Source organism: Colletotrichum paranaense (assembly GCF_030867605.1).
Source record: "Colletotrichum paranaense strain IMI 384185 chromosome Unknown Scaffold_1.1, whole genome shotgun sequence".
Taxonomy (NCBI): domain Eukaryota; kingdom Fungi; phylum Ascomycota; class Sordariomycetes; order Glomerellales; family Glomerellaceae; genus Colletotrichum; species Colletotrichum paranaense.
In genome coordinates, this window is record NW_026848959.1 from 1899866 (window position 1) to 1926289 (window position 26424).

A 26424-nucleotide genomic window follows, 5' to 3' on the forward strand; every position below is an offset into this window, starting at 1 on the left:
CATCATTTGAATTCACACGGTAGTGACGGTCAACACCGGCATACCGAGACACGGAGCCTCATGTTCCCAGCACATCCACTTCGCCGTGGTTCTCTGCCGACGACCGAAGATCGACAGTACCACCCCCGCTCAACCTTAAAAAGAAATCCTTGGCCGGGGGGCAGACGACACGCCAGGGTGAATGCAGCGGACTTGGAGAATCTAGGGGTTCATGTACCCCAAGTGTAAAAAGATGCAGCGTGCGGGGGAGAGCAATCCACGTTGCGTTCTCGGACTTCGACTACCTTTTTTGGCCCCTGGATAATCCCGAGCGTTTGAAGAATGATCATGGTGTCAGGCTAGATAGACGACGACGGGGAGCGGTCGTCTCAAACAGCTGGAAACTATATCGCAGGAACGGGGTCACAGAAGCTGAAGCCATTATTGAATCTGAACCGTCAAGAGAGCCGAGTTACCAGAAAACAAATCTCAAGTATTATACCGATAGCCCACTGACTATCTACGCAGGAGGCCGAGAGTGAGTATACCACTCCCTGTGTACATAAAGTCGTCAAGTCATCATTTTACCCTTACATTCATACATATGTCAAGCGGCACACTCCGCCAGCTCCCCTTCCCTCAACGCATCAAGCAGCACTCTTGCCGTATCCCTATCCCCGCGATCCTCGCCAGACCCAGGTGCAGCGGAATGCTGCGTAAGCTCATTCCACGCCGTCTCGATCCACCCGCCAGGCCCGTCATGCCCCGGCATCCCGTCAAAGTACATGCCATCAAAGTCGCCCGCAGCTACGTTCGCAGACTGATCATCTAGCGGAAACGCGGCAAGAACCTCGGCAGCCAGACCGTCGATACCCTCCGACGGCGGGCGATCTGCCATGTTGACGTCGCAGCTGCTTTGGTATTCCGCCCCGGTGCGTGGTGATGTGTCGTCCGTGACGCTGTCCTGGCTGTGGCTGCCCGCTGATGTCGGCGAGGTGGAGTCCTCGTCTGACGGGATGGCTGTCACGGTGCCCGGCGGCTGCATTCGGAACAGGTTTACTCTCATTGCTGCGGCGTCAAAGTCCGTCATGCGATCCGTGGCGTGCTCTGTAGGCTCGGAGAACCCTCCGCTCGTATCCCTGCTGGCGTCCCTACTTTCGTTCCTCTTACGTTCGAGGAGCGCCTTGAGCGGATTGAAGCCGCCCGTGAAGAGACCTCGGAGGCTAACTGGGAAGTCTCCGTCTTCGGGCAGCCGTCCTTTGCTGAGGGAGAGGTCCATCGTCAGGGCTAGGCGGAGATAGGAGCTTGGCTGGGAGGCGAGGATGTCGGTCCAGTCTGCGATGACTGCGCCGCCGGGGGTTGCGTTTGCGGAATCCCCTGGTGCTGGCGATTCAATTTGCGCTAGATTAACAATGTGTCGAATCGTCTCGCTGACCCAGTCGACGCCGTCGTATTGTGGTTGGTAGGTTTTCATAGCTTCTATGAGAATGTTGAGGCGATGTTGCTTGAGCGCCGATTGCGTGTTGGGGTCGAAGGATCGTGAGGATGCCGATAGCTTCACGTCAAGGATGTGCAGGACTAGCGGCAAAGCGGTACAGGCTACGGCACTGATGGGCAGCCAGCGTGCGAGTCGAAGGTGGATGAGTTCCTTGAGACACTCTGTTACCCCGGAAGCGGCATCCTGAAGCTCATGTCGGTTCTCTCCGATGATGATGAGATCGGATGTCGGGATGGCGTTGAAAGATGGCGCTGCGGCGGTGATGGCGAGGTGCAGGACTTCGTGGTGACTCAGAACCACTCGAGAGGAACTGAGCGCATGTTAGTAATTATCAGTAGGTGAATCCACATAAGAACTTACTGATAGTACATGTACATCAAATTGGTGTACAATATCACTGAGTCGTGTTGGAACTCGTTCCCTGGTGCCTTCATCCTCGCGACGGAACCGCCACCAAACACGGGAAACCGCATCGTCACACCCTTATACCATCTCTGTAGCGCAACTTTACATACTCGCACCTTGTCCTGTTCTTCGGCTCGCATCTCTCTGCCCCAACCCGGCCTGTCGTCCAGCGGGAAAACCAGGATCAGGATATCGGTCAGCACAACGCACAGCTCCACCAGTTGCTCCAAGATCTCAGCCAAGCACCGTTTTGTGCCTGGGTTATACACCCTGCTCCTCTCAATCTCATCAGCCAAGTCTGAATACCCAAGACTTTCATTCGCATCAAAAGTGAAATGACTCCGCGTGATCTGCAGACTGCGGCGGAGACCTAGGCCGACAATTCGATCGCGAATGATACAGCACCACCAGAGACGCTTGAGGAGGTTGCGCTTCTTGGGAGATGCTGTGCGCGTGGCGTAGTGATGGGCTTCGACCATTTTCGCATTTTGAATCGCGATGGAGAGCCAGGCTGTATTTGATTTGCGGAATGCCGGGGAGGTAGGCGAAGACCAGAAGGAGAGGAGGAGGGAAGCCTGTGAAATTGCGAGGGGTGACGATTCGGATTCGAGGTCGTAAAGAAGCTTGGCACGTCTATAAAAAGCGGCGCGACAGGCTCGAACGGTCGGAAAGCCAAGGGTCTTAATGGTCTGGCGGGAGACGAACTAGTTGATATTAGAATTGCGCCCTGAAAAGCCGTGAGATTGGATGGGGATAACGTACGTTGCAACAAGCGAACAGCATTGCCTGGAAGACAAGCAGTGAGAGCTTTTCGCCAGGTACGTAACTGGTAGGATTCACGCAGTAGAGATCCCAAAAGTCGCCCTCATGGATCATTGGCAGCAATGGGTGAACATGCAGGAAGTATTGCTGAACAAACTCGTCGAGTATGGCGCGTGTTGGCACCCTAAGACATCCCTGGAGCTCCAAATAGTTCACATCCTGTGGTGGTATTCCGTGAAGATTGCCCAATGTCAAGAATGGGTAAAAGGAGTATGTTACGTCTATCCCCATTGTGGTCTGTTGGCCAGCGGTATATGGCGTCGTAAATGGCTGATTGTTCAAGGGCAGAGAATTGGAAGGGAAAGCTTCGTACGTGCTCGTTGATGCTACTGAAGGCCTGGCGTGGTGACGGCTTGGCTTTGGTTGCTCATTCTGGGCATGGCTATCATTAACCACCGGGCTCTTTGGTCTTTCGGTGACTGTTGGTATTGTCATGTCGTCGCCGTGTGAATGGTTGCAGGTTTGGGGTTGGGCGTCTGATTCGTTTGAGGGAACCGGCCGAGAGTCGTCACTCGTTGCTGTGATGGGATCTACGACAAGAAGTTGCTCGCCGGCCTCTGCATCGTACTGCGGATATGCGCCTTCCGCATTGTCGACGCCATCTCTTTGTTGCGCTCTTCGACTGTTCGCTGGGTTAGTATTACCAACAGTGAGGAACAAGACCACAGCTACTTACAACCGTGACGCGCGCCCAGTAACTACACAATTCTCACTGTCGAGATAGCAGTTCATGCATGGGCGACCTCGTTGAGACACGTCGCATCTCACTTTGCGTGCGCGACATGATAGACAGGCTTTTGGTGCGCGCTTGCGGACTTTGGTTTGCGATTTGGGCTTGGAGACTTCGGGAGGTGTGGTCTCAGATGCCATTATCTAGACTTTGGATCGCGCAAGAAGGGTTTTTCGCTGGGATCCGCAAGATAAGGGATTGGAGCGAGGAGAAGCTCGTCTACGAAGACTGAGTACGGGACCAGATGACGCGAAAAAAGAGTTGAAAATGTTGAGATTCCCAGACCTGGACTCAGCGACTTGACCGAAGACGGAAGACGGGAACACTTTGCGGGGTGTGGGGAAGAGGGGAAAGGCTTGCATGGCAACTCTGGAGTCGAAATTCTGGGGTCTGGAGCCGTCGACGATCCTTTGACGCTAGATGTCTGGGGACGGCATGGTGGTGGACACGAAGACACGGAGGTCGAGCCTGAGTTGGCATCCTACAGGGCCGGAGCTGTGACCAGTGGAAGCTATCGTCCAAGCCTGGAGCCGGGTTTGTATCGGAATGATCGGAATTGGTCCTTTCTCTCGCTCCCTCCCTCTCTCATTCTCGTACTCTGACTCGTCTCTTCCGCCGACTTGGCACAAAAACTAATGATCTGTAATCCGCTCACCCTCCTAGCGAAGTGCATGCCGAACAGGTAGTGCTTTACCTTGGACATGGGGCTAGAACTTGGGGCCGAGGACTGCGAAACTGCAAAGTGGAGGGTTGAATTTGACATAGCAAATGAGAGTCAGTCAATTTCAAGGAACTCCTTTGCCGAACACCTCTGCCGAGTCGCCGCGGCGACTTCACACAGAACTCCACAAGAGCTCGGCGATGCAGACCAATCAAACATAACGAACCTATTCCCCGACTGACGGCTGGGGTCGAGTCATTAGCGTCATCATGAACAGCGAGACCCCGAGCTTTCGGAGGTCTTCCGCCCAGCCATGTCAGGGACCACTGAACGCGGAATTAAAGAGAGGACACACACCTCGCAGACTGACACTCTTTTACGTCAATTGCCCTTGTTCATTGACGGAGCTTGTAGGATGAGATGATGTATCGTATCAATGCGTACCACCACTGATTCTGACTTCTGACTAGAACCGCCACGATGCCTCTCAGTCAGAATCAAATTCGGACGACGACGACGAAGAAGACGACTCCTCGCTCTCGATTGGCTTGAACACCCAGTCGCCATCATCTTCCCTCAATAAGCATACATTGACATTACCGACAGCTACATCCAGTCCGTTGGGCACATCCATACCATTGCCGACCTTTGCGAGAATCGAGGCATCAATCCGACAGAAGAGCATCGGCAACGAGTCGCTTTTCCACACCGATATGCCGTCGCGAGCGCCTCTGATGATAGTATGCAGGAGGTAGTAGATGCTGATAATGATTAGGCCTGTTGGGAACAGCATCCACAGCCAGTCTACCATAATGACCTGCACCATCTCATACGCTCGTCCGGTATATCGATGTCGGTCCTTGTCCCGAATCTCGCCGTGGAGTCGCACCTCATTCGTCAGACTGATACTAAATCGGTCAATCCATTCCGGTAGTTTTTCTCTCGCGTTGTAGATCCCTTCGGCCCAATCTGACGAAAAGTTGATGATCGTGTATTGTTTCTCGTACGTGGTTTCGACAAGCGGGTCGACGAACCTCCGCAATGCAGCCAGCGCTTTTTTGGAAATACTGTACCTGGACTCTGGCGCAACGTTCATGTCTTTTGCTGGGATATCGACGAAGACGTACTCGTCGCCGTGCGCGCTGTTGCCCAATTCAAACCGCGTTGTGTTCCAGCTCATGGTAAGCTTTTGCTTAAGCTGGCTTTCGGTGATCGTAAAGTTAAAGCTCTTCATGCAGAACCACAAGGCGCATTCCTGAGCAATACTTTTCGTCTCTCGCTTGCTTTTCATGACCCACAGGACGTCGAAGACGGATATGTATGTTTGCGTCGTCGAGTTCATTCGGTGCATGATGCCCTCCGAGGCTGTTGTCTTGAATCGCTCCGTGGTCGGTGCATTTCGGCTGATTTCCACTGATGTGCCTCTGGGCAAGCTGTACCGGCACGTTTGCGATTTGTCGATACATATAGTCCTTATGTCTAGGGGGTTGCACTCGCCGCAAACTGCCAGCGTTGGCACGATGGGCCACGTGCAGTTCACACCGGAGCATTCGAGATCCAGGTTCTTGACATCCACGGATAGGATACCGCTGTATACGGCTGCTTTGGTGGACACATTGAGAGCCGGTACTGCTACGTGTTAGTAAGTGATACATATGACAAGTGACGCATCATCACTCACGCGGGTCAAGGCCCCGGGAGACAGTGTAGTCCTATAAATCACTTCTCTCTGGCGCTGCGACTTCGGGTTTATCAAGGCTTTGTCGTGGCTGGCCCTCGTAACGGTAGAGCTGCTGGGAGGATGCCTCGAGTCCGTGGACAAGAATGACAATCAAGGCGCCAATACAAGCAAGATGTCTGGCACGCCATCAGTTAGCACAATATCCCGGGCAAAAGAGAACAGAGGCTCCACGGCGCTACCTTCCTCTCAGTCGCCACAAGAGATACAAGCTGCCCCAAAGCCCGCGCGAAGCCTCGTCGTATATCTTGAAGTCTTCCAACCTGGCTCGACTGTCGTTGGTGCGACATTGCCGGGCCTCAGATACCCAGATCCAGGCAGATTGGCTAATGGAGGTCTCGACAATTCCGCTCATGGCTACGCGGACGCAAGTGAACATGGCTACAATGATGACATCGAAGTCGAGGTCGCCATTCATCAGTTGGGGGATTGGCTGCCGGTCGTAGTGCTTGAAGATGATGCCGAGGACGATGGCCCCGACGGCGCAGACTGCAGCCAGGCGGTATTCGTCATTCCACCATTTGTATATGGACTTGTAGTCACTCTTGGGGAGGGGCCGCGGGGGTCCTTCTTCCGTGTTATCGTCATCGTCGACCGCGCCGTCGTGTTCAATCTGCTGACAATTGAATCGCTTTCTGAGGGCCTTACGTGAGCAGGAGCTCGTGGCCGAGGATCGAGAGGAGGGTATGTCGTTCGACATGAGGGATAGAAATGTGTTTCGATGCTAAAGATACTCAATGGCAGGCTTATGAAGAGAGTCTGGATTAATTATGGCCTGGCAACAGAAGAAGGAAAGGATGCGACGAGAGTGATTGATGCCCGATGCCAAGGTTGATGATTGAGGGCACGGCAATATAGATGGATGATGTTGGAGGGAGGTTCGAGTTACAGCAGCTTGCAGTTGCGCCGGGCACCTCAGGCTCCCGTCCATGGCCTCTGCGCAAGACGAGGTACCTAAACGGCGTGATGTCTTTGAGAAGGAGCATTCCATTTTATCACCGGTGTCGTGCCTTCCCTTCAAATTCGACTTCATGAAGGGAAGGATGGCTCTCAGGGTTCAAGCCACACCTCCACTTACACGAACATGTGGCTGATGTTGAGGGAGCTTCAGTGAGGGGTCGCGATAAGGCACAGGGGAACGAGGCCAATAAGACGATGACGTCGACCTGCCTTTTGAAGAGAGGCAGGAAAACACTTTCCTTGTTCTTCAGAGGAAACAAGAGATAATTCTTTCATGCTGCCGTCTCGTCAATTGTAAAGCCAATAAAGCGATTGTATTTTCATGACAACGATGTATACTTCATCATTTTTTCTTGTTTCCCTCCTGTTCCTCCATGTCCATGGCGGGGCTACTTGGAAAGTCCCCCACAAAACATTTGACAACATTCAGTTACCTCATGGTCATCAAGTGCCATTAAGCGCAGAGAATGACGATGATCTGAATATCTATGGCGCTACATCGTTTGCCGGGCTGAGAACTTTTGCCAACTTGCCCTTCGTAGATTGCTTCTCTGACGAGAATGCGGAGGGTCATAAGTATGACATTGCGGTCTTTGGTGCGTCACACGACACGGTAACTGCAGCTCGCTTCTATATACTTTGTAGAGCCATCATTTGACCCCCAGAGTAGACTACCACTGGCCGGCCGGGAGCTCGCTTTGGTCCACCTGCCATTCGAAGCGGCAGTCAAAGAAAGTCGCCGGGAGAATGGAGCGTGTACACGGGTAACTCTTCTGCATGGGCCTCGTATTGATAGATGTCTTCATCTGACGAGAAATGTCCACCAGGAAGAAACCCTCTGCAAGACTGGGCGACAATTGTAGACTGCGGCGATGCCCGCCTGACTTGGCTGGACAACACGGCTTCTCTTAAGCTTTTAGACAAAGCCCACACCGTTGAGTGATGTTCTGCTGAGCTATCTCTTGGACCATGAGCTGATGAAGGAGCGAAAGGTCATTTCTGGCAGACTAGCAGCGAACTCGTCGGTATTAATCACGCCTAGAATACTCACGCTTGGAGGAGACCACACGACGACCCTGTCTGCTTTGCGGTCGACCTACCAGAAATGGGGTCCCGTCTCAGTCATTCACTTTGACAGTCACATCGGTCAGTACTTTCCGTCAGGAGATCTTCGTACCTAGCTTATCATCCAGAAAGACACTTGGGATCCATTGGTCTTGGGTAAGTCATCCACTAAAGATTGCCGATGCTCCCCAAGTTAATACGGATCGCCTTTTCGCGCTTCAGGCGGTGGAATCTCCGACTACGCGTAAGTGAAGACAACAATACACTCATGCTAACTGCCACATTTTGACCGATAATAGAGGCCTCAACCATGGAACATTCCTTCATATTGCCCACGAAGAGGTCTGTCTGGCCAAGCCCGACGGTATTCCCCTCACGAGAAGCTAAATGGCCCAGAATCTGATCTTGAATACCTCGATCCACGCGGGTATCAGAGCCCCGTTGATCCGAAGAAAGGGTGATCTGCGTAATGACGTCCGATGTGGTTTTGAGATTGTCACCGCACGCGACTTAGATAAGCTTGGAGCCAAAGGAGTCATCTCGAAGCTTAAGGAGCGAGTCGGCGACTCTCGAGTATACATCAGCGTTGATATTGACGTGCTTGATCCGGCTTTTGCGCCTGGTGAGTAGTTTAGAAAAGGCTTCAGGAAGGGAGCTGACTTTCATAGCAACTGGCACTGCCGAGCCTGGTGGCTGGTCTACGAGGGAGCTTCTTACCATACTCGATGGCCTCGAGGGACTCTCCATTGTGGGTGCTGACGTAGTTGAGGTCGCGCCCGCGTACGATAATAACGGGGAAACCACTGTTCTCGCTGCGGCCGAGATTGCTTATTCATTGATCGATCTTATGGTTCTCAAGCCTGTCCAGTAAATGTTCAATGCTGGTAGAACCATCTTTGGTGAAATGAGACGAGGCATTGGGTTTGGTTGAAAAATTGTGATCTAAGTCTGGAAGTCCGTCAGGGAAGGCACGATGGGGAGGAAACTAAAAGGGGAAGTCGCGTTGTCTGCGAGTCAAAGTGATGGATCAAATTCAGTTCTCTCGCTGTGTAAGAGATATTACTATAAATATGCTACGTGCATTGTGAGAAAGACTCGATGACTTGAGAACAATCAGACAATGATGGGAGACAATGCCTTTGATGAAATCCCATAACTTGTATTGAATCTTTACCGCCGGTGAAATAAAAATAGGCCTTTGTGTCCTTTGACTGTGATGAAGAAACAACTCGGGGACCCTTTGAAGAATATGTTTGGAAACCCTGAACAAGTGGACGCCTGGTCAGGCCGGGTGGTGAGGCGCCTTCTTCAAATACCCGTCTGGTCGAGTCCCGTCTCCTTTCTGTTGGCTCGTAACTTTCTCGCTCACCACACACACACTCACTCACCCGCGCAAACCCACACACACACACATACATACACACACTTACACAGCAATCACCCCAAACTCAGATTCCACATCGTCCTTTTCTCTACTTCACATCTCCTCCAAATCATCTCACTCAAACTCAAACTCATCCTTCCCACATCATGGCGAGTTCATCATATATCGCGCCTGAAGCCAACATGGCGTCGAGTTCCTCCTCGGAAACTGGTTTTTCAGGAGGAAGGAACGCCCTCGCTGGCCCAACTGGAGATAATTTCAGCCAGTATCAGATTCAAATCTCCCGAAGCCCAAGCACGGATTATGATCCGACCGGAGATGGGATCGTGGAATGTTCACCTTCAGAGGACGAAGAGGAGGAAGACGACATCGAATCCTCATTCTTGTCCCAAGAAAGAAGGGTTGCTGCCAGCCCATCTCCAGCAGAAAGCACACCCCCTACTGAGTACGCCGCTTCATCCAAATCCACGACTCCAGTCAAGAAGACTCCCCTCAAGAAGACTCCCATAAAGGAGACTTCCATCAAGAGTACTCCGCCCAGCTCGCCTCCTACCAAGGTGAAGCTCGAACTCAAGGGGACGCCCCCGGCCCAAGCCCAACAATCCAAGAAGCGATATCTCACGGCCTCACCCCATAGGTCCCTCAAGAGTACATCATCAAAGCCAATCCTGGTAGACTTCCACCCTCGCAACTCCAGCCTCGAGCAGATCCAGGCCCTCAGAGCGCGCCTCGACATGGGCGAGGAACTCGTCTACAAGACCCAGGTAAACCTCCTCCAGTGGCAAAACAACATCGAAACCCAAGTCAAGGACCTAAAGGAAGAAATCCGCGAAACTAACATCGAGACGAAGAAGCGCCAGGACAAGCTCCAAGACCAGCAGGACCAGCTCGAGGAAAGACAAGAGGTGACCGACTCCCGCAGCGCCAGAAACGAGCGCCGCCTCGCAGAGGTCGAGATCACCATCGAGGACGTCATCGGGAAGCCTCCCAACCTGCCCGGCCTCTTCCCGCCTGGACACTCGTCGTACTTTAGTGGACCGACGAGTCCCAGCCGTCTCCCCGGAGCCTGGGGACCCCGAAGCAGCCGCAGCTCGCGCACGTCGCGTACGGGCTCGGCGGCTCCTCTTCCCAGCATCGAGACAAGCGATGCGGTCAAGAGTATTAAGCCAACCTTGGGTGGTCGCTCCAGCTACTCAGTGGATACTGCCTCTCCTCCGGATATGTCCCCTTCAATTGGTTCCAAGAGAAAGTCTGAGGACTTGGAGTCTGACGAGAAGGACGCCGAGGTCAGGGGGGCGAAGAAGCAGAAGAAGACGGCTAGCAAGGCCAAAAAGCAGCCGGCGAGGAAGAATACCGCCAACACAACCAAGGCCGCACCCAAGAAGACTACCACCCCGCCGCAGTCACAGAAGCGCAAGGCGGAGGAGGATCTCGAAGCGTGCGGCAAAGACACCGGAAAGAAGGACTCAGGCGATGAGGACACCCAATCTCCTGACAATAGGCCAGCCGAGATGACTGCAAACGCTCCGCTTTACGGCGGCTGCGAGCCCATGAGCCCTTCCCCCCTTCCCAAGGAGACAAATACTGCGCCCAAGGGCCATAAGCGCAAAGCAGAAGAGGAGGTCGAAGATGACGGCAAAGGTGAGGGGAAGAAGGACCGAGACAATGAATCTAGAAAGAGGCCCATCAAGAAGGTCAAGACGGTCAAGAAGTCCGGAACCGAGCCCAAACAGGCTGTTACCACATCCAAGAAGACAGATACAGTGCCCAAGGGTCAGAAGCGCAAGGCAGAAGAGGAAGTCGAAGAGGGCAGCGAAGATGAAGGAGAGAAGAATCAAGACGACTCGTCTGATAAGAGGCCCAGCAAGAAGGTCAAGACGGCCAAGAAGTCCGACACCAAGCCCCAACAGACTGCCTCCATATCCAAGAAGACGACTACCAAGCCCAAGGGCTCGAAGAGCAAAGTAGAGAAGCCCCCCAAAGAGAACGATGGGAAGACGACGAGGGGGGATGCCAAGGAGGATATCAAGGAGGTAGAGGAGAAGCCTGTCAAAGCTCCGAAGAAGAGAACTGCCAAACCAGTCAAGCCGGCAGTGCCGGGAACCAGAACTGGCCTTCGCAGTCAGAAGAAGGAGCCTGCTCCCGCTTAGGGGGCCCGGTCCGGGGTTCTAGAGTATACTATATCAGTTCGCGCCATTCTTCTTGTTGCAGAGGTCCACAGAACATATTCAGTCAGCCGGCGTGGGTTAAGGACATTGGGATATCAGGAAGGCCGCCATAATTCTCATTGGTATTCGAGAGTGTTGGCCTCATGGATATCTGGGACTTCAGGTTAGAAGGAAGGAGGCATCATAAATTTCAAATTTCGAGACAAAATACACGCGTTGTCAAACATTAGTGACTAGCAACCTTGTGATGAATGTATCGATGATGATAAGCCAAAGTCGCTTCCATATGACCATTCTAATCTACATCAGCTTGCCCTTCATGCCTAGAGAAGCCAAGTATATCCCCAAAATATCTCAGCAAAACGCTCCAAAACCCTCCATCAGCACCAGACCCCAAGAAACCCCCAGTCTCTTCGCATCTATCACTTAACAATCCCCAAAGGCCCTTAACATGAGCCGTCCCTCTCACATACGCCATGGCGAATACGGCCCGGGAATGCCCTCTCCCTTCCACGAAAGGCAATCCCCATAGCCCCTTTCTCCCTACCTCCCTCGATTCCGTCTTCGAAATCCCCATCCTCATCGCAAACAGATCGAAAAGAATCCTCGGCACAGGCGGATCAACCAACGGAACCACTCTCGCTCTTCTCTTGGCTCCATACCCAACAACACCCCTCCAGTCCCCCCTCCCCCTTCTCCGCGCACCGCTCTTCCCCATCCCCGTCCCCACCGCCTTCGCTTGCCTCCTGGACGTGATGAACCTCTGCTCCTCCCACCGCGCCCCCTCAACAACACAATAGCTCCCGCTCTCCATCTCACCCTCATCCCACCCCTCCACCGTCTCCTCGCCCCATCTAGACCTCATCATCGACGACGTCACCGCAGTCATCGACGACCTTCCCTCCTGATCCCATCGCCCAACGGTTCTCGGACGTCTAGGATAAGGCGGCCTCGGCCTCCTCCGCCTCCTGACGTCCAGCCACCCGTCCCCAGCGTCCTTCTCCCCGCTGCCGAGTCCGTCTCTGCGGGAACGTTCGTGAGTGGTAGTATACGTCGTCGCGCACGTCGAGGAAGTATACGTCGACATCCACGACGGGGAGTTGGTATACACCGCCGCGAAACTCGGGCCTCCGGGGGGAACGGTAAGTGTGCTTTTCTGTGTTGTTGCGGTGTCTGCTGGGGCGTCGTCTGGTGGTTGTTGGAGGATGACTTCTGGGATTGCGTCTTGCGCCATCCTAAGAAAGTTTGGTGGTGGTGTTGGTGAGGGATGAAGGTGATGTGATGGATTGAAAGAAGAAGAGGAGGAGGAGGAAGATGATGAAGATGGAGACGGTGAGCGATCTGGGAAGCATGCGATTTCGAGAGACGATTTCCTCGTTCGCCGAGGACGAGTGTGAGGACCTGGCTGGTGTTGAAGCTGAAGCTGTCGCTGTCGCTCGCGGCATCGTTTACATGATGAGCGTTTCTTGCGTCTGCATTTCTCGCAGGGAACCTTGGTGTCTGGCGAGCAAGCGTTGACATCCTCGTCTGCTTCCTCTTCCTCTACGCTCTCCGTATCCTCGGCGTCTTCTGCGTCGGGGAAGATATCCCAATAGACTGAATCCATCTTCCCTCGACCTGGTGATTCCGTGAAATCGTGATGAAATTGCTTGTTTTTGCTGAAGCTCTCTCAACTGAATTGTACAAAGACCAGTATCATCCCACAGCAGACGTTGAAGTAAAAGAAACCATGTGATGTCTGGAATTCTCTCCACCCCCTCCGTCACCGTACGATGTTACGATGTTACGATATCATCCCAAAGCAGTGAGACACGCATGCATACGGTACATAAACGTTGGGGTAACAAGGCCGCATCGGAACGCGGCCGGCCGCGTCTGACACACATACAACGTAGTCCGATTCCGGCCATCACCCCTCTCCCCAAAACTCCCCGAAACTCCCGTGTGTCTCTATCTCTCCCCTGAATTAGCGGGGGAATTTTTCTTAGTAAGAAGCGTGCGTCGCGCGTGTAGGCGAGGTTCTAACTGTTTAGTAGCTGAGCCGTCGAAATTGCGCGCACTAAGATAAGGGACGAGTAGTTGGAATATGGGCGGCCTTTTTCTCCGTGTGAATACGAGGCATGTGATTGAGGTAGATAGATTGCTGCTCGTATTTGGTGTACATTTGTCATAGGTGAGCTGCGATGGTGAAGGTATCGCGATCTATCCAGCCCAGGTGTGCATTATGAAGCACTGCCGTGTAATACATCACCAAGACAATAGATGATCAACCTCATAGCATTGACTATTACGTATATCCTGGTCTCGGCATTTCAACGGAGGAAAACTAAAAAGAAAACCCCCTCCTCTGGAGAATCAAAAAGAAAAGGAAGGAAATATGAGGGGATAACATACCAAAAACTCACGCCCCTGCCCGGACTTGAATAGTGCGCCCCTCAGTCAACCCGGACTCCGACTTCATGGGAATTTTTTGTTTTATTTATTTAACCAATTCGACCACCTCGCACGCAGCTCGACTCAAACTCGTCGACCTAGCCGAGCGCTGCTGTGCTGGCGTGAGGAATGGGTTTGAGGGGGGTACATAGCCACGGGTACCCAAGGGAGGAAGGAGGAAAGCGATGTCGAGGTGGGACAGAGCTACCTTGATTCGAAAAAGAAACAACCAAAAGCTGCTGGGATCGATGAGCGTCGGTGTGAACGGTGTATGTTCCAATACCAAACGAAACATATCAAGGTTATCAGGATTGGCTTTGTGAGTGATGAGACAAGTAACGGGCGATATCATTTTGATCCCCTCCCAACGCCGAGCAATGCCTACGATACAATACAAAGACCCTTCTCTCATCTAGACGCAGACTGATGATATCTTCTCCTGAAGAATACGCGCCTTCCTTAATCCCAATACCGAATATCCCCCTCTGCCCCCGCCGAAACAAACTTGCTCGTCTCCTGTGGATGCCACGCGACACACGTGACAGCCTGATCTCCCGCCTTGAGCTTATGATACATCTTACACGTCTTCCAGTCCCAGAAGCACACGAACCCCTGCGTATCGCCGCTCGCCAAAAACTGCCCGTCGGGGCTGACGCTGACGTCGATGGCCGTGCCGGCGTTGTTGTGGCCCCGGTACGACTTCTTGCGGTTCTGCCGGAACTTGTCGTTGGCGCCATACACAACAATCTGGTTGTCCGACGACTGGAAGGCGACGTATTTCCCGCTCGGGTGCGGCGCTGCGCGCGTCATTGGGTACATGTAGGGCTCGGCGATGTACTTGATGGGGACTGGGATGTTGTAGTCCCAGGCGCGGAGGGACTTGTCGTCTGATGTCGTCATGAAGCGGCGGCCTTCGTCGACGAATGTGATTGTGTTGATGGCGGCGAGATGGTGGTCTTGCAAGTGTTAGTACATCATGTTTACTCTCCGATGAAAAGGGGAAAGACCAAGGGGACTCACCATATTCTTGCACAATCTCGTTGCCGGCGCGCGTATCCCACTGCACAATCTTCTTGTCCGACATACCCGCCACAAACTCGTGAGCGTGCTCCGCCGACGGGTTAAACCGCACCACATGCGGCGTCTTGCCCGTCGAGAATCGGCTCAGACACGTGCCCGTCTCCGTGTCCCACAGCTTAATCTGCCGATCAAAGCTAGCCGACAAGAACCGCGTGCCGTCATTGTTGAACGTCGCGTCCGACACCGCCTTGGCGTGGCCCGAAAACGTCCGCAGCAGCGACCGCTCGTGATACACGTCCCAAATCTTGACCGTGCTGTCCGCCGAGGCAGACAACAACAAGTGTCCTGACCCGGGGAAGAACCGCAGCGCCGTGACGGCTTTCGTGTGGTCCTTCCACGCGTGGATCTGCTTCTTGGGGATGTAATTCGTCACGCTGCCGGCCTCCTTGCGCAGGTCGACGTCGAGGTCCTGCGGGACGTGCATGTACGTCCGGCCCTGGTAATCCGTCTCCTCGGCGCCGTGGAACGTTGTCGTCTCCTCGCCCATGGCCTCCACCTCCTTCCTCCGCGCCAGCGCCGCCTCGGGCGCGCGCAGCACCGTCCCACTCTCCACCACGTCGTCGTCCTCGCCGTCGTCCGTCACCTCCTCGTACTCCTCGTCGCTGGCCAGCGCCTCGCCCTCGCCGACGACTTCGTACTCTTCGCGACGGTACCGCGCCCAGGGGCCAAGGTACGCACCGTCACCTTCAACGATCGTCGCGTCGCCTTTGCCCTCGCGACCGGACCGTATCCGCGCGTTCTCTTCTTTCACGGCCGCGCCCGTCTGGTACTCTCGTTCGGGCCCGCCTTTCCGCTCGACGGCGCGGTGTTTGCTGCGGAAGGTGTGTTCTGAAATGTACGTCTCCTCCGCCCGGCCGGTGAGAACGTTCTTGCGCTTCAGCGTCATGGCGGATTCGTCTTTGAAGGGGTTCGCAGGGCCGACGCGCGGTCGGGCGAGGTCTTCGCCGGTGTAGGGGACGACTGCGTGATCGGGCTCGGCTTCTTGCCGCACGACGAGCGCATCCTGGGGCGCCATGTTGGGCGGGTAGTCTCCGAAGCCCGACATCTTGGGTGCTGTCGTCTCGTCCGTCGCGAGAGATTTGAACAGTGAGTGAGTGGGTTTTGTTGGTATCGCAGAATCGCAATGTTTGATCGCGACTGGCCGCTGGTGTTCCTGGTCGTGGCAGCAAAAAGTTGGTGTCACGTGATCTGATGTCAGGATTTGAATTTGGGGAGCTACCCTTGGGATCTGCGGTTTCCGACCTCGAAGCTCAGGTTCAAGGCGCAAACAGGCGCACGGAAAGCTTGGGCAGCTTTTGGTACCACATACACACCAAACTCACACTCAAGGGTGTCTGAAAGTAAGGTAACAGCCGCGTTGAAAAAGTTTAGTTTGGAGCAGCAAGGCAACAAGCTTCAAAGAAAGAGACATTCAGAAGATCTGTCATTACTCAATTATCGCAACCCGCCGCTCCCAGGACCAGCCGGCCTGGTGACAACATAAAGTAAACAGCTAGGTATTTGGTCTTTCGCATCGTAACCCGTCTCCCGCCCGTTTCGTTCCTTCATGCCCTCCTCCACCATGTGCTTGTGTGTCGTATTCCGTTTTCTCTTTCCCATTCATCATCATCAGAATCCAAGCAGAGACACCTATCTCTGCCCGTAACTCCGGGACACCATATCTGTCAGCTGTCGTTTCTCCTTTTGACACCCCGCATTGCTGGTATCATGACTCCCCTCCATGTCTAGCGGTTGCCCGCCCGAAACCTCTCCCTCCCTCTTGGATAGTAGCTCCGGATGGTGCATCGTTTTAGAGGATGGCAGCGCATCGGCGTGTACGTTTGATTCGTTCTTGTCCACGTGGCATGGTATCTATATACTGGAATCCGTCCTGTGTGTTGTGCGCAGGGTAGGGTTCACCGATTAAGAGGACTCGTCGCGGATGAGGGCGACAATCATGCTGTAGAGGTAGAAGAAGAACATGATCAGGTGGAAGCCGAGCTTCACAAATGATTCCTGCGCGAGTTTGTCAGACACGAGCTAGCTAGAGCTAAGGTGTGTTACGGCTCTTACCTTCTTGTGGACATTCAGCTTGCGGAAGATCTCGGTAGCATCCAACAAGTGGGTGTTGTCGACAATCCTAGGGTCAAGTCAGCTTTCTCGAGTTCTGCCACCACCAGGCGAGTCACAGGGGGGAACATACTTCTTGACATTGTAGGCTACGAGCGGCAGGTTCAGGATCAAAGGTACCCAGTATCCATTGATCAGGAACATAAAGGTCAGGAATCCATGGACGGCAGCTTCGGGGATGATGTAGGTGTTGAGGCGGTTGCAGAGGTCAATGGGGTTGATGTAGTCGCTGTAAAAGTAGGCATGTTAGCATACAATTGCAAGAGATCATGGGATGACAGCTATATCGCGTCCGCCCGCTCCGCAGCATGCAGCACGGTCTAGCCTCGAGCTCGTCTGAGCACGGAAGAAAGAAGCTGGCGTGCGCCGTGCAGCATGCCGCAGCAGCAGCAGCAGCGAGGCGGGAAGGAGATGGGTGGATAAGACGAGGGATAACGTACCATTCCAGATCGCTGTACATGATGGTGAAGAAGACTTGAAGGAAGAGGTTGACGGCGTTTATCAGCACCGCGAAGAGGTATAACCACGCTTCGCCGGACATCTTGACGGAAAGTTGGCAGCGAGCTGCGCTAGTTGAATATGTTTAGATGGAAAGGGAGGATAGAGAGATTTGCGACAACAGCAGCTGCTTCGAGTGCAGTTGCTGTTCGTGGGTTTTGGCGGCGTTGAAGCTTGGTTTTGGCTCGCGAGGCTACTTGGAGCTTGTATGCGTGCGTGCGGGCAGGTGGAATGCTTCGACGTCACTGGGGTGATGTAGGAGGAGGGATGGATGAGCGCAGATGGAGCTCCGTCTCTGTGTCTGCGTATGCGGCGACGGTATCTGTAGGTAGATGGATGGATGGCAGGGTTTGGCTGCGTGTCTAGGTGGCAAGCAGACGTGTCTCTTGGTCAGGCAGCTATGAGGTGAGAAGTTGTGCGGTTGAAAAGAGGTGGAGGATGTCCAGCACGTGGGTTGAGAGAGACAAAGTTGGAAGAGCGAGGTGAAGTGGTGAAGAGAGTTTCCGTTGGTTCGATGGTTCTTTGGTTTGGCCCGTCGGGGTAGCGTTGGGTTGCGTAGCGAGCGACAGGGAGCCACTAGTCGAGTCGTGGAAAATCGGGAGGGTGGGTTACGGGGCTTGGGAAACCTCTGATGATGAAAGAGGCTCGCTGCTCCACGTCTTGCTGTGCGATTCTTTCACCCGCGGTCACTGATTATCTTTGTTCAGGTCTCCAACAGCGCCGTGGGCCACGGGGGACTGGTCCCTCCAGGGCTCCCCTCTCTCCCCGCCAGCCCAGCCCACCTCATTCAGTCCGTGCTGCTGTTCAGTGCTGGGAGAAAGGGCTCAGATAGGCCCCCGGAAAACCCTGACAGGCCTAGCGCCACTCCACTTTCCACCCATCTGAGCCTCTGAGCTTCTGCCAGCTGCGTCAGCATTGGTACGTACCGCTTCCATTGGCATCTCCAAGTCAGCGCAATAAGTAAGGCAAGCTTCTTTATCATTTTGCGCTCAATACGCAAATTCTATCTCTCTATACGGCTTAGGAGAGCTCTGGGCTATGAAGAAATTCCAGATCCTGTATTGTCGTTTTACCCACCGCCAGTTGTCCAATTACCTACCTGCGCGACCCCTCTTGCACTGTTCGGTGAGGCTTGTCCGCCGGGCAAAGTGCGAAAGCGGCGGCGGGGTGGAAAGCCATCGCAACATCTCCACCAGGTGGCTGGGAAGAGCCAGGTTCAACCTCAATCCCCCTCTATCTCGCCTGTCTCTCAGTAAAGGGCAATTCCAGAATCCAAGCATTGCTATCACGTGAATACCTGCCTCTGCAAGACATAATGCGAGCTTTCCACGACTTGCTGGTTTGCGCAAGTACTGTACTGCTTACGGATTGTACTGAACAGAACCGATGCGATGCCGGGCATTTGATAATCGCGGGGTCGAGAAATACATACACACTAGACCTCATCATGACGGCGATTCAGCATGTCCCCAGCACATCCCTCTGCCCATGACAGCTGTCGTCTCCAGTCGCATGGGACAGGGTACTCTCGGACCGACCATGCGCCTCTTGTGGTGGCAGACGGCTGTGGCACACTCACGTGGCGTCCCCTCAGTATAGTGAACTTTTGATCTTTTTGATATTCGACGCCCCTTGTCCCCATCGCGCCGATTGCTTTTGTTTTCGTGGCACTTTGTTATAGCATCACCCCCTAAACACCGTGTATGCCAGAGCAATGCCTGCTCACATATCATGCTCTCATCCCAGCGTCCGCTCGCCACGTATCCCGCCCTCTTCAATTCTCACTCAACGCCTCCCGTACTTCTACACCGTGCTCGCTTATGCCCCGTGTCCCATGCTAATGTTATCAATTATGCGGTGGTCTCCTTCTCTTCGCCGTTCGTTCCGGGCATCGGCACCTTGCCGCCAGGCGACGTGGCCGTTCTAGCTGTGAGGACCTCGACTCCGTCCTCAGTCACAAGAAGAGTGTGCTCTGTTCGTTCCTGTCAGCTGCCGTTACGTTCTTCTTCTCAATGGCCTTCCACAGCATCGTGGAGAACATGCGCAAAACAAAAACATCACTCACCAAATTGCGCAGTCTTCTTGCCATCAATCGTCGTGCTCGTCCAGTTGTCGGGCCAAGTGACATCGCGGTACTTGCCCAGCGCAATCATGGGCTCGATGGTGAACGTCATGCCGGGCTTGCACTCTCCCACCGTCTTGTTCTTGGCGTAGTGGGGGACGTTGGGCGGGCAGTGGAACAGCGAGTTGATGCCGTGGCCACAGTACGTGCGGATGACGCTGCAGTTCCTCTCCTTTGCAATCTTTTCGATAATGTTGCCAAACTCGCGGATGAGCGTGCCGGGCTTGACGGCGGCGATGGCGGCGTCGAGACAGTCGCGGGAAGCTTCCACGACGCGGACCGCGTCCGGGTCGGCCTTGGCGCGGTCGCCGACGTAGTACGTCTCGTTGAGGTCGCCGTGGTAGCCCTCGAAGAAGAGGGTGACGTCGATGTTGAGGATGTCGCCGTCGAGGAGCACGCGCTGGTCGGGGATACCGTGGCAGATGACCTCGTTGAGGGATGTGCATACGGACTTGGGGAAGTGGTTGTAGTTCAGGGGCGACGGGTAGGCCTGCGGTTTGGTCTGGTTAGCTCCTTTGCTCCTCCTTCTCCTGCCCGACGCGCACCACATGCACCCAGAGTGAGACCTACGTTGCGCTCTATGCAGGCCTTGTGGACAATCTCGTCAATGTAGTCTGTCGTGATGCCGGGCTTGACGGCGGCGGCGGCAATGTCGAGAACCTCACGCGCCAGGCGGCAGACCTTGCGCATGCCGGCGATTCCCTTGGCGTCCAGTATGTCGACCTTGTTCCTGTTCAGGATGCTTCTCGGGTACTTGGGAATACCATCCTTCCACCAGTCGGGGTGGGGGATGTGCTTGGGGACGGTACGGCGTTCGGACAGAGGGTAGACGGGTCGGAGGGGTCCGGTGAAGGGGTACGTCGGGAAGGGGTTGAATACACCTGTCTCTGGATCTGGTTTAGAGACGACCTTTGGCGGGAGGACATGGTGAAGTATACTCTGTTCAGACTTGTGCATGGACTTGTGGTTTCCCTGCGATTGGAGGTCAGCGGAGATGGTTTGTAGTATGAGGTCAGTGGCAATAGCGAAACATACCCAGTTCTTCTTGAAGCAGTCCTGCGAGCAGAAGAAGCTGCCCTTGATTCCGAGCTTCAAACAGGTCGGGCACTGGAGGGTGCCAGCCTCGTTGGGGCAGTCGACGCCGAGGCACATCTTCTTCGCGGGAGGTTCAGTCATGGTGGGCGGTGGTGGAGGGGTACAACAAGTAGATATGCGACTAGGTAAGTTCGAGCACGGAAGGTATTCCCTAGTGACTCGAAAGAAGAAGAGGCTAAAGATTGCTCGACGATGATCGACGAGTGGAGGAGTGAAAGAGCGAGGACCCTGGAATTGGAGCAGGGTTCGGACAGACGAGGCGGCGGCGCAGTTTCTCAAACACACGCCCTAAATTTGACGATTCGGCTATGAACGAACAAAAAGTGACCTGACGAAAGAAATATTTCCAAGCCCGTATCCGTCCCACGCTCTGTGATAGGCGCTTGTGCGTGGCTCCCCGCAGCCACCACGCTGCTCTGCAATCTGCTGCACAGGGCAACTGTAGGTAGGTAAGTACTTTTTTCCCACCTGCGGTTCAATCTCGGGGCTGATAACAGTGGCTATCGATAAAGGACGTTGACGTTTTATCGATAAGGATAAGACATAGAAGCGATTGAGTTCCAATGTAAGCCACTCCCATCCAGATGCGCCACGGCCAGGGTCCAGGGACTTCATCCCACCTTGACTTAAGGCACCTTAGGTAAGGTAAACGACTTGCAAGAAACCTGAAATAAAGAAAAAGTTTCTGAGCGGAGCTTCCCTTGTCGGAGCTTCCGGGGAATACCCGCGAGCCGAACACCACCGAGCAGCGACCGAATCCGACTTGCGCCGCTCTGCGCTCTATGCTCAAGGCATCGGGGGGTTGGAAACACAGAGAACCTTGACCTTAGTTAAAAAAAAAAGTCGTTGACGCCTGTTCCCCTTCAATCCTCTCATCCGGCCGGCTTGACCCGCCCAAGGGTCAAATCATCATGCGGGTTCTCTGAATTCAAGTTCTCTCTCTCACGCCACTATTACATGCGAACCTTTCTCCAAATTCCCTCTCACGTGTCTTGAAGCTGGCGAGAAAAGACACAAATAAACCAGTAAACTTATCATCCAAACAAACATGACTAAGAACCAAAAGGTCGTCGTGGTCGGCGCCGGCCCCGTCGGCTCTTTGGCTGCGCTCTATGCAGCACAGCGCGGGTACGAGGTTGAGATCTACGAGTTGAGAGCCGGTAAGTTTGCTTGTCGCTTTTCTTTTTCCGTTTGGCAAAGTCTCTTGTTCCCGCCCGGCTCAGCGCGCCGTTGAAGATCATGGATCCTGCCCCTCGTCTGCCCCACCAATTGCCGCATTCAATAGTCTTGTTTGCCATGATGTGATGTCCCGTTGGTGGATGCGATGCAGATATGGTCGTGTTTGTTTGCTTCTCTCTCTGCCTTATCTGGGGATCCTGATCTCGGCAACTCTGTGGATTGACGCCATTATCAATCGCCAGCAACAACATAACAACACAACTGTCTACTACTAGTTGATATGAGTTTGAATACAGACTAACAGTCACAACCATGTAGACCTCAGAGACCCCACAACAACTCTCTTAAACTTCACCCGTTCCATCAACTTGGCGCTTTCCGAGCGCGGTATCAACGCCATGCGTAATGCTGGCCAACCAAAGTTACTGGAACATGTCTTTGGCGCCACCATTCCTATGCGGGGACGCATGATCCACGGCAGGACCCCGAAAGGGGATCTGTACGAGGCTTCGCAGGATTATGATGTCCACGGGAGAGTGAGTCAACTGAGCCCGGTCTTATCCCGGATGCCAGCCATATCAACCTGATGCTGATCGTTATGCAAGGCCATCTATGCTGTGGACCGCGCCGGTTTGAACAAGCGCATGCTCGACATCCTCGAAGAGATGCCGAACGTCAAGTTCTTCTTCAGCCACAAGCTCACTGGCGCAGACTTCAAGAAGTGCAAGGCTTGGTTCGAGGACATGACGTCCGGGTCGGCTACCGGCCGCGCCAAAGAGATTGAAATTGACTTCGACTTTATGATTGGCGCCGATGGCGCGCACTCCGCCGTCAGATATCACCTGATGAAGTTTGCTCAGATGAACTACAAGCAAGAATACATCGACACCCTCTGGTGCGAGTTCCAGATCAAGCCTGCCAAAGCTTCCTCGCCGGACAGCAAGCCGCAATTCAGAATCTCACCAAACCATCTGCATATCTGGCCTGGCAAGGAGTTTATGTTCATCGCTATACCCAGTGATGTGAGTATCTCTCGAACATGCTTATGTACACCCGACTGACAAGATACCAGGACGGCTCCTTTACCTGCACGCTATTCCTCCCTAACAACCAAACAGAGGCTCTTGAACAAGACCCGTCAAGTCTACCAGCCTTCTTCGACAAGCACTTCCCGGGTGTAACAGACCTAATTCCAGCCGAAGACCTCATCGAGTCCTTCAAGCGGAACCCCCACCTGCCCCTGATCAGCATCAAGTGCAGCCCCCACCACTACGACGCCTCCGCCGTCCTCGTCGGCGACGCCGCGCACGCAATGGTCCCCTTCTACGGTCAGGGCATGAACGCGGGCCTGGAAGACGTCCGCATCCTCTTCTCCATCCTCGACAAGCACCGCCGGCTGGCGGAAGCCCAAGCCAACGACCCGTCAGGAAGCCAAACAGACGCCGCGGACACCTACGCGGCCGTCGCCTACCACCGCGGCGCGGCGCTGGCCGAGTACACGGCGAACCGCGTGCCCGACGCGCACTCCATCAACGACCTGGCGCTGCAGAACTACGTCGAGATGCGCGCCTCGGTGCTCTCGCCGCGCTACCGCCTGCGCAAGTGGCTGGAGGAGAAAATGTCGGTGTACGCTCCTGGGCTGGGATGGCAGACCAAGTACTCGCGTGTCAGCTTCGGCAACGAGCGATACTCTGAGGTCGTGGCCAAGAGCGACCACCAGGGCCAGGTGCTGATGAAGACTTTTGAGGCGCTGGTGTGCAGTCCGCTCGTTGTCGGGGCCGTGTTCTTGTGGTGGAAGAGGCCGCGGGTTGTTGTTGGTGCTGTGCAGGGGGTTTTGCGGTATTTGCTGCGGGCGACGGAGGCGTGAGGTGTGATGTGACGTGATGACTCCCTACTTGGAGGGTTGAATTTCTATAGACTGTACCATCAACGTGAAGACTTCAAATACAATATACCCGCCGAATGGCTGAACCGCTCTTAATAGGAGAATCTGGCAAATCACAACTTATCAGTGACCTAGCTTGATGGTGATTTACCTTCTCTCGTCATACTCTGAGGAGGGTCAACAATGTGAGAGTGAATTTTGGCTCCAGGGTTTGCCATGTTGCGAGACTTGGAAACTAAACGCAATCACTGATACAGCACACTTTCAAAATTACAATCTTTGACTGTCCTGGAGGCTTCCTGCTCTCCTCTCAATGAATCACTTTGTGCTTGGGTAACCAAGGATAAAATATATCATTATTCAGAACCACTAGGGCTTGATCTGGCAAACATCAAGACGACATCAAATCGCGTTTACAGTCTCCGATGAACATGAAGCCTTTAGCTTGACACAAATCCAGCTCAACTTTCTTTCCCCAATTCCAGAAACAGGGGCTTCATCAGTTAAATCTAGAGGCCCTACCCATGTTTGAATTTACAATACTCTTCCAGAGTCCAGGATCTAACCGCCAACTATGGAGTAACTACGTACATGTTTGAACTCGCCGGTGATACTAATCAGTATTCAACTCCATCCAGCCCCTTGTACAACTGCCACCTGTACTCCTCAGACGGCACATTAAATCTCGCCTTCAGATCCATCTTGGCAATCTTGTCCATGTCCTCCCCGTCCAGCAGGAAATCCGACTCGAGGTTCTCCTTAATCTGCCACTCGATGACGCTCTTGGGGATCACGGACCGTCCGCTGTTGACGCCCCACGCGAGGGCGACCTGCACGGGGGTCTTGCCGTGCTTCTTTGCGATCTCAGCGAGCGTCGGGTGGTCGATGACGCGGGCCATGTGCGAGGCCTCCTTGGACCACGAGACCTCCCGGTAGAACGAGTTTTGGTTGCCGAGGGGCGAGAAGTGCGTCATGTGGATGCCGTTTGCGCGTTGCCAGTCGACGAAGGACTTTTGTTGGAGGTAGGGGTGGAGTTCCATCTGGTGGACGGCGGGAACCTGGGTTTCGTTGTAGTCAGCTCACACTCTTATGCCCCTATTCTCATCCTCTTCTCTTCTTCTCTTGAGACTGAGTAAAACGTACCACTGATCCCTTGTCAATAAGTGTCTGCACCTCGTCTTTGCTAAAGTTGCTGACGCCAATGGCTTTGGTCTTGCCCGTCTTGAGCAGCGCCTCCATCGCCTTCCAGGTCTCGACAAACGTCGTCCTGCCCATAATCATCTTGCCATCCGCGCCCTTGGGGAAGCGGTCCTCGCCCCGCTGGAACGTACAAGGGTAGTGCATCAGGAACAGGTCCACGTAGGGGGTGTCGAGGTCCTTGAGGGAGGCGTCGAGGGCGGCCTCGACGTCGTCTGGGTGGTGCGAGTTGCACCACAGCTTGGTGCCCAGGAAGATTTCCTCGCGGGGGACGCCGCTGGCTTTGATGCCCTTGCCGACTTGGATTTCAGTGTCGTAACTGTGGGACACAGAAACTTAGCTTCAATTTTGTCTGGTTGGTGATCAAGCTAGGATGGACGGGGATACTTACACTCTCGCGGTATCAATGTGACGGAATCCGACTTTCAGCGCCGTCTTCACGGCTTCCTCCTGCGCATCGGCGTCTTGGAACGTTCCGAAGCCAATGGCGGGAATCTTTGCGCCCGTGTTGAGCTCCCATTGCACCGAGCGAGTTGTGACGCTCCTGACTTGCTGCTTGGGCAGCGCGGCCTGCACCGCCGGCAAGAGACGAGATCTAAGCAAGTTGGCGTTCATTTTGTGGTTTTTGATCTCCTTGTCTCTGGGGTATCTAGGTATGAGAATGACAAGAGAGTAACGGGTTTAGTTGATTGAAAGAAAGCAAGCAAATCCCCACGTCGACTTCTTAATACATATCCAGAGACCCTGACCGCAGATGGTGAGCAGGGGTAGCTCTTTTAGCTCAGGGATCCAAAAGTCGAGCTAGCAATTGTCACCAGCTCAAGAATTGATTCGTGTCTATGAACTTGGCATTTCGGCCGACTCGAGGGTCCCTTCTGACACGGAAGCATACCGAGAACTAGCGCAATTAGGTTATTGTACGCGCGACTCGCTGTCCCGAGACCAGAAAAAGAAAGCCTCTCTTACAGCCGGAGGGATGTCCATCGCGACTGGGCGCTCGATGGTGGAGATTCCCCCGCATCCCGCATCCTAGGCTCCTCGTCTCGAGGGCAATAGCTCCAGATTTCCCCGCGATTGTGGAGAATACAAATTGAACGAGATTGGGGATGAGACGATTCTCAGTCGTCTCGAGGGATGACAATGACTGAACTGTGACTGTAGCTGAACAGAAACCTCAGACTTCGCTGCAACGTGACGAATGCCATGGTACACACCTGCACGGGGAATTGGCAGATGTGGAACTTGGCAGAGCGTGTTCGGAGATGCGGGAAACCATGTATGATGTAGCTTTTAGCTTTTAAAGCAGATGAACCCATGGGGTTTGATATGTCACTGTTGAATTTGCGTGTAGCATCGACCGAGACAGATACCAACAAAAGTCAACTCGCGCCCTCCTTGTTGTATTATTCCAAGAGT

General features: G+C 54.0%; 11 protein-coding genes across 11 annotated transcripts; 3 read left to right on the forward strand and 8 right to left on the reverse strand.

The window, feature by feature from the left end:
* Positions 1 to 586: 586 nt before the first annotated feature.
* Positions 587 to 3574, reverse strand: CPAR01_00682 (fungal specific transcription factor domain-containing protein; the record flags this gene model as incomplete). Its single annotated transcript, XM_060484972.1, has 4 exons — positions 587 to 1787; positions 1838 to 2586; positions 2645 to 3326; positions 3381 to 3574. The coding sequence occupies 4 exons, from the start codon at positions 3572 to 3574 to the stop codon at positions 587 to 589; spliced, it is 2826 nt and encodes a 941-aa protein (XP_060355829.1).
* Positions 3575 to 4582: 1008 nt separating this feature from the next.
* On the reverse strand, positions 4583 to 6533 carry CPAR01_00683 (uncharacterized protein; the record flags this gene model as incomplete). The annotated part of the gene is made up of 3 exons (XM_060484973.1): positions 4583 to 5724; positions 5819 to 5952; positions 6016 to 6533. 3 exons carry the CDS (start codon positions 6531 to 6533, stop codon positions 4583 to 4585), a joined length of 1794 nt encoding a protein of 597 aa, XP_060355830.1.
* Positions 6534 to 7124: 591 nt separating this feature from the next.
* CPAR01_00684 (proclavaminate amidinohydrolase) lies at positions 7125 to 8729 on the forward strand (the record flags this gene model as incomplete). The annotated part of the gene is made up of 8 exons (XM_060484974.1): positions 7125 to 7389; positions 7439 to 7557; positions 7714 to 7939; positions 7991 to 8014; positions 8081 to 8102; positions 8158 to 8200; positions 8255 to 8480; positions 8527 to 8729. 8 exons carry the CDS (start codon positions 7125 to 7127, stop codon positions 8727 to 8729), a joined length of 1128 nt encoding a protein of 375 aa, XP_060355831.1.
* Positions 8730 to 9388: 659 nt separating this feature from the next.
* CPAR01_00685 (uncharacterized protein) lies at positions 9389 to 11392 on the forward strand (the record flags this gene model as incomplete). Its single annotated transcript, XM_060484975.1, has 1 exon — positions 9389 to 11392. One exon carries the CDS (start codon positions 9389 to 9391, stop codon positions 11390 to 11392), a length of 2004 nt encoding a protein of 667 aa, XP_060355832.1.
* Positions 11393 to 11705: 313 nt separating this feature from the next.
* On the reverse strand, positions 11706 to 11993 carry CPAR01_00686 (uncharacterized protein; the record flags this gene model as incomplete). Its single annotated transcript, XM_060484976.1, has 1 exon — positions 11706 to 11993. The coding sequence occupies one exon, from the start codon at positions 11991 to 11993 to the stop codon at positions 11706 to 11708; it is 288 nt and encodes a 95-aa protein (XP_060355833.1).
* A 271-nt stretch (positions 11994 to 12264) lies between these two features.
* CPAR01_00687 (uncharacterized protein) lies at positions 12265 to 13016 on the reverse strand (the record flags this gene model as incomplete). Its single annotated transcript, XM_060484977.1, has 2 exons — positions 12265 to 12336; positions 12384 to 13016. The coding sequence occupies 2 exons, from the start codon at positions 13014 to 13016 to the stop codon at positions 12265 to 12267; spliced, it is 705 nt and encodes a 234-aa protein (XP_060355834.1).
* Positions 13017 to 14302: 1286 nt separating this feature from the next.
* On the reverse strand, positions 14303 to 16163 carry CPAR01_00688 (WD repeat domain-containing protein; the record flags this gene model as incomplete). Its single annotated transcript, XM_060484978.1, has 2 exons — positions 14303 to 14799; positions 14864 to 16163. Coding segments are annotated over 2 exons (1797 nt in total), but the record flags the coding sequence as incomplete, so codon positions are not given.
* Positions 16164 to 16825: 662 nt separating this feature from the next.
* Positions 16826 to 17573, reverse strand: CPAR01_00689 (cornichon protein; the record flags this gene model as incomplete). Its single annotated transcript, XM_060484979.1, has 4 exons — positions 16826 to 16918; positions 16976 to 17042; positions 17106 to 17261; positions 17473 to 17573. 4 exons carry the CDS (start codon positions 17571 to 17573, stop codon positions 16826 to 16828), a joined length of 417 nt encoding a protein of 138 aa, XP_060355836.1.
* Positions 17574 to 19380: 1807 nt separating this feature from the next.
* CPAR01_00690 (methionine aminopeptidase) lies at positions 19381 to 20828 on the reverse strand (the record flags this gene model as incomplete). The annotated part of the gene is made up of 3 exons (XM_060484980.1): positions 19381 to 19502; positions 19596 to 20142; positions 20223 to 20828. 3 exons carry the CDS (start codon positions 20826 to 20828, stop codon positions 19381 to 19383), a joined length of 1275 nt encoding a protein of 424 aa, XP_060355837.1.
* A 967-nt stretch (positions 20829 to 21795) lies between these two features.
* On the forward strand, positions 21796 to 23793 carry CPAR01_00691 (kynurenine 3-monooxygenase; the record flags this gene model as incomplete). The annotated part of the gene is made up of 4 exons (XM_060484981.1): positions 21796 to 21907; positions 22245 to 22462; positions 22532 to 22948; positions 22999 to 23793. The coding sequence occupies 4 exons, from the start codon at positions 21796 to 21798 to the stop codon at positions 23791 to 23793; spliced, it is 1542 nt and encodes a 513-aa protein (XP_060355838.1).
* A 635-nt stretch (positions 23794 to 24428) lies between these two features.
* On the reverse strand, positions 24429 to 25623 carry CPAR01_00692 (aldehyde reductase; the record flags this gene model as incomplete). Its single annotated transcript, XM_060484982.1, has 3 exons — positions 24429 to 24869; positions 24955 to 25327; positions 25400 to 25623. 3 exons carry the CDS (start codon positions 25621 to 25623, stop codon positions 24429 to 24431), a joined length of 1038 nt encoding a protein of 345 aa, XP_060355839.1.
* Positions 25624 to 26424: the final 801 nt, after the last annotated feature.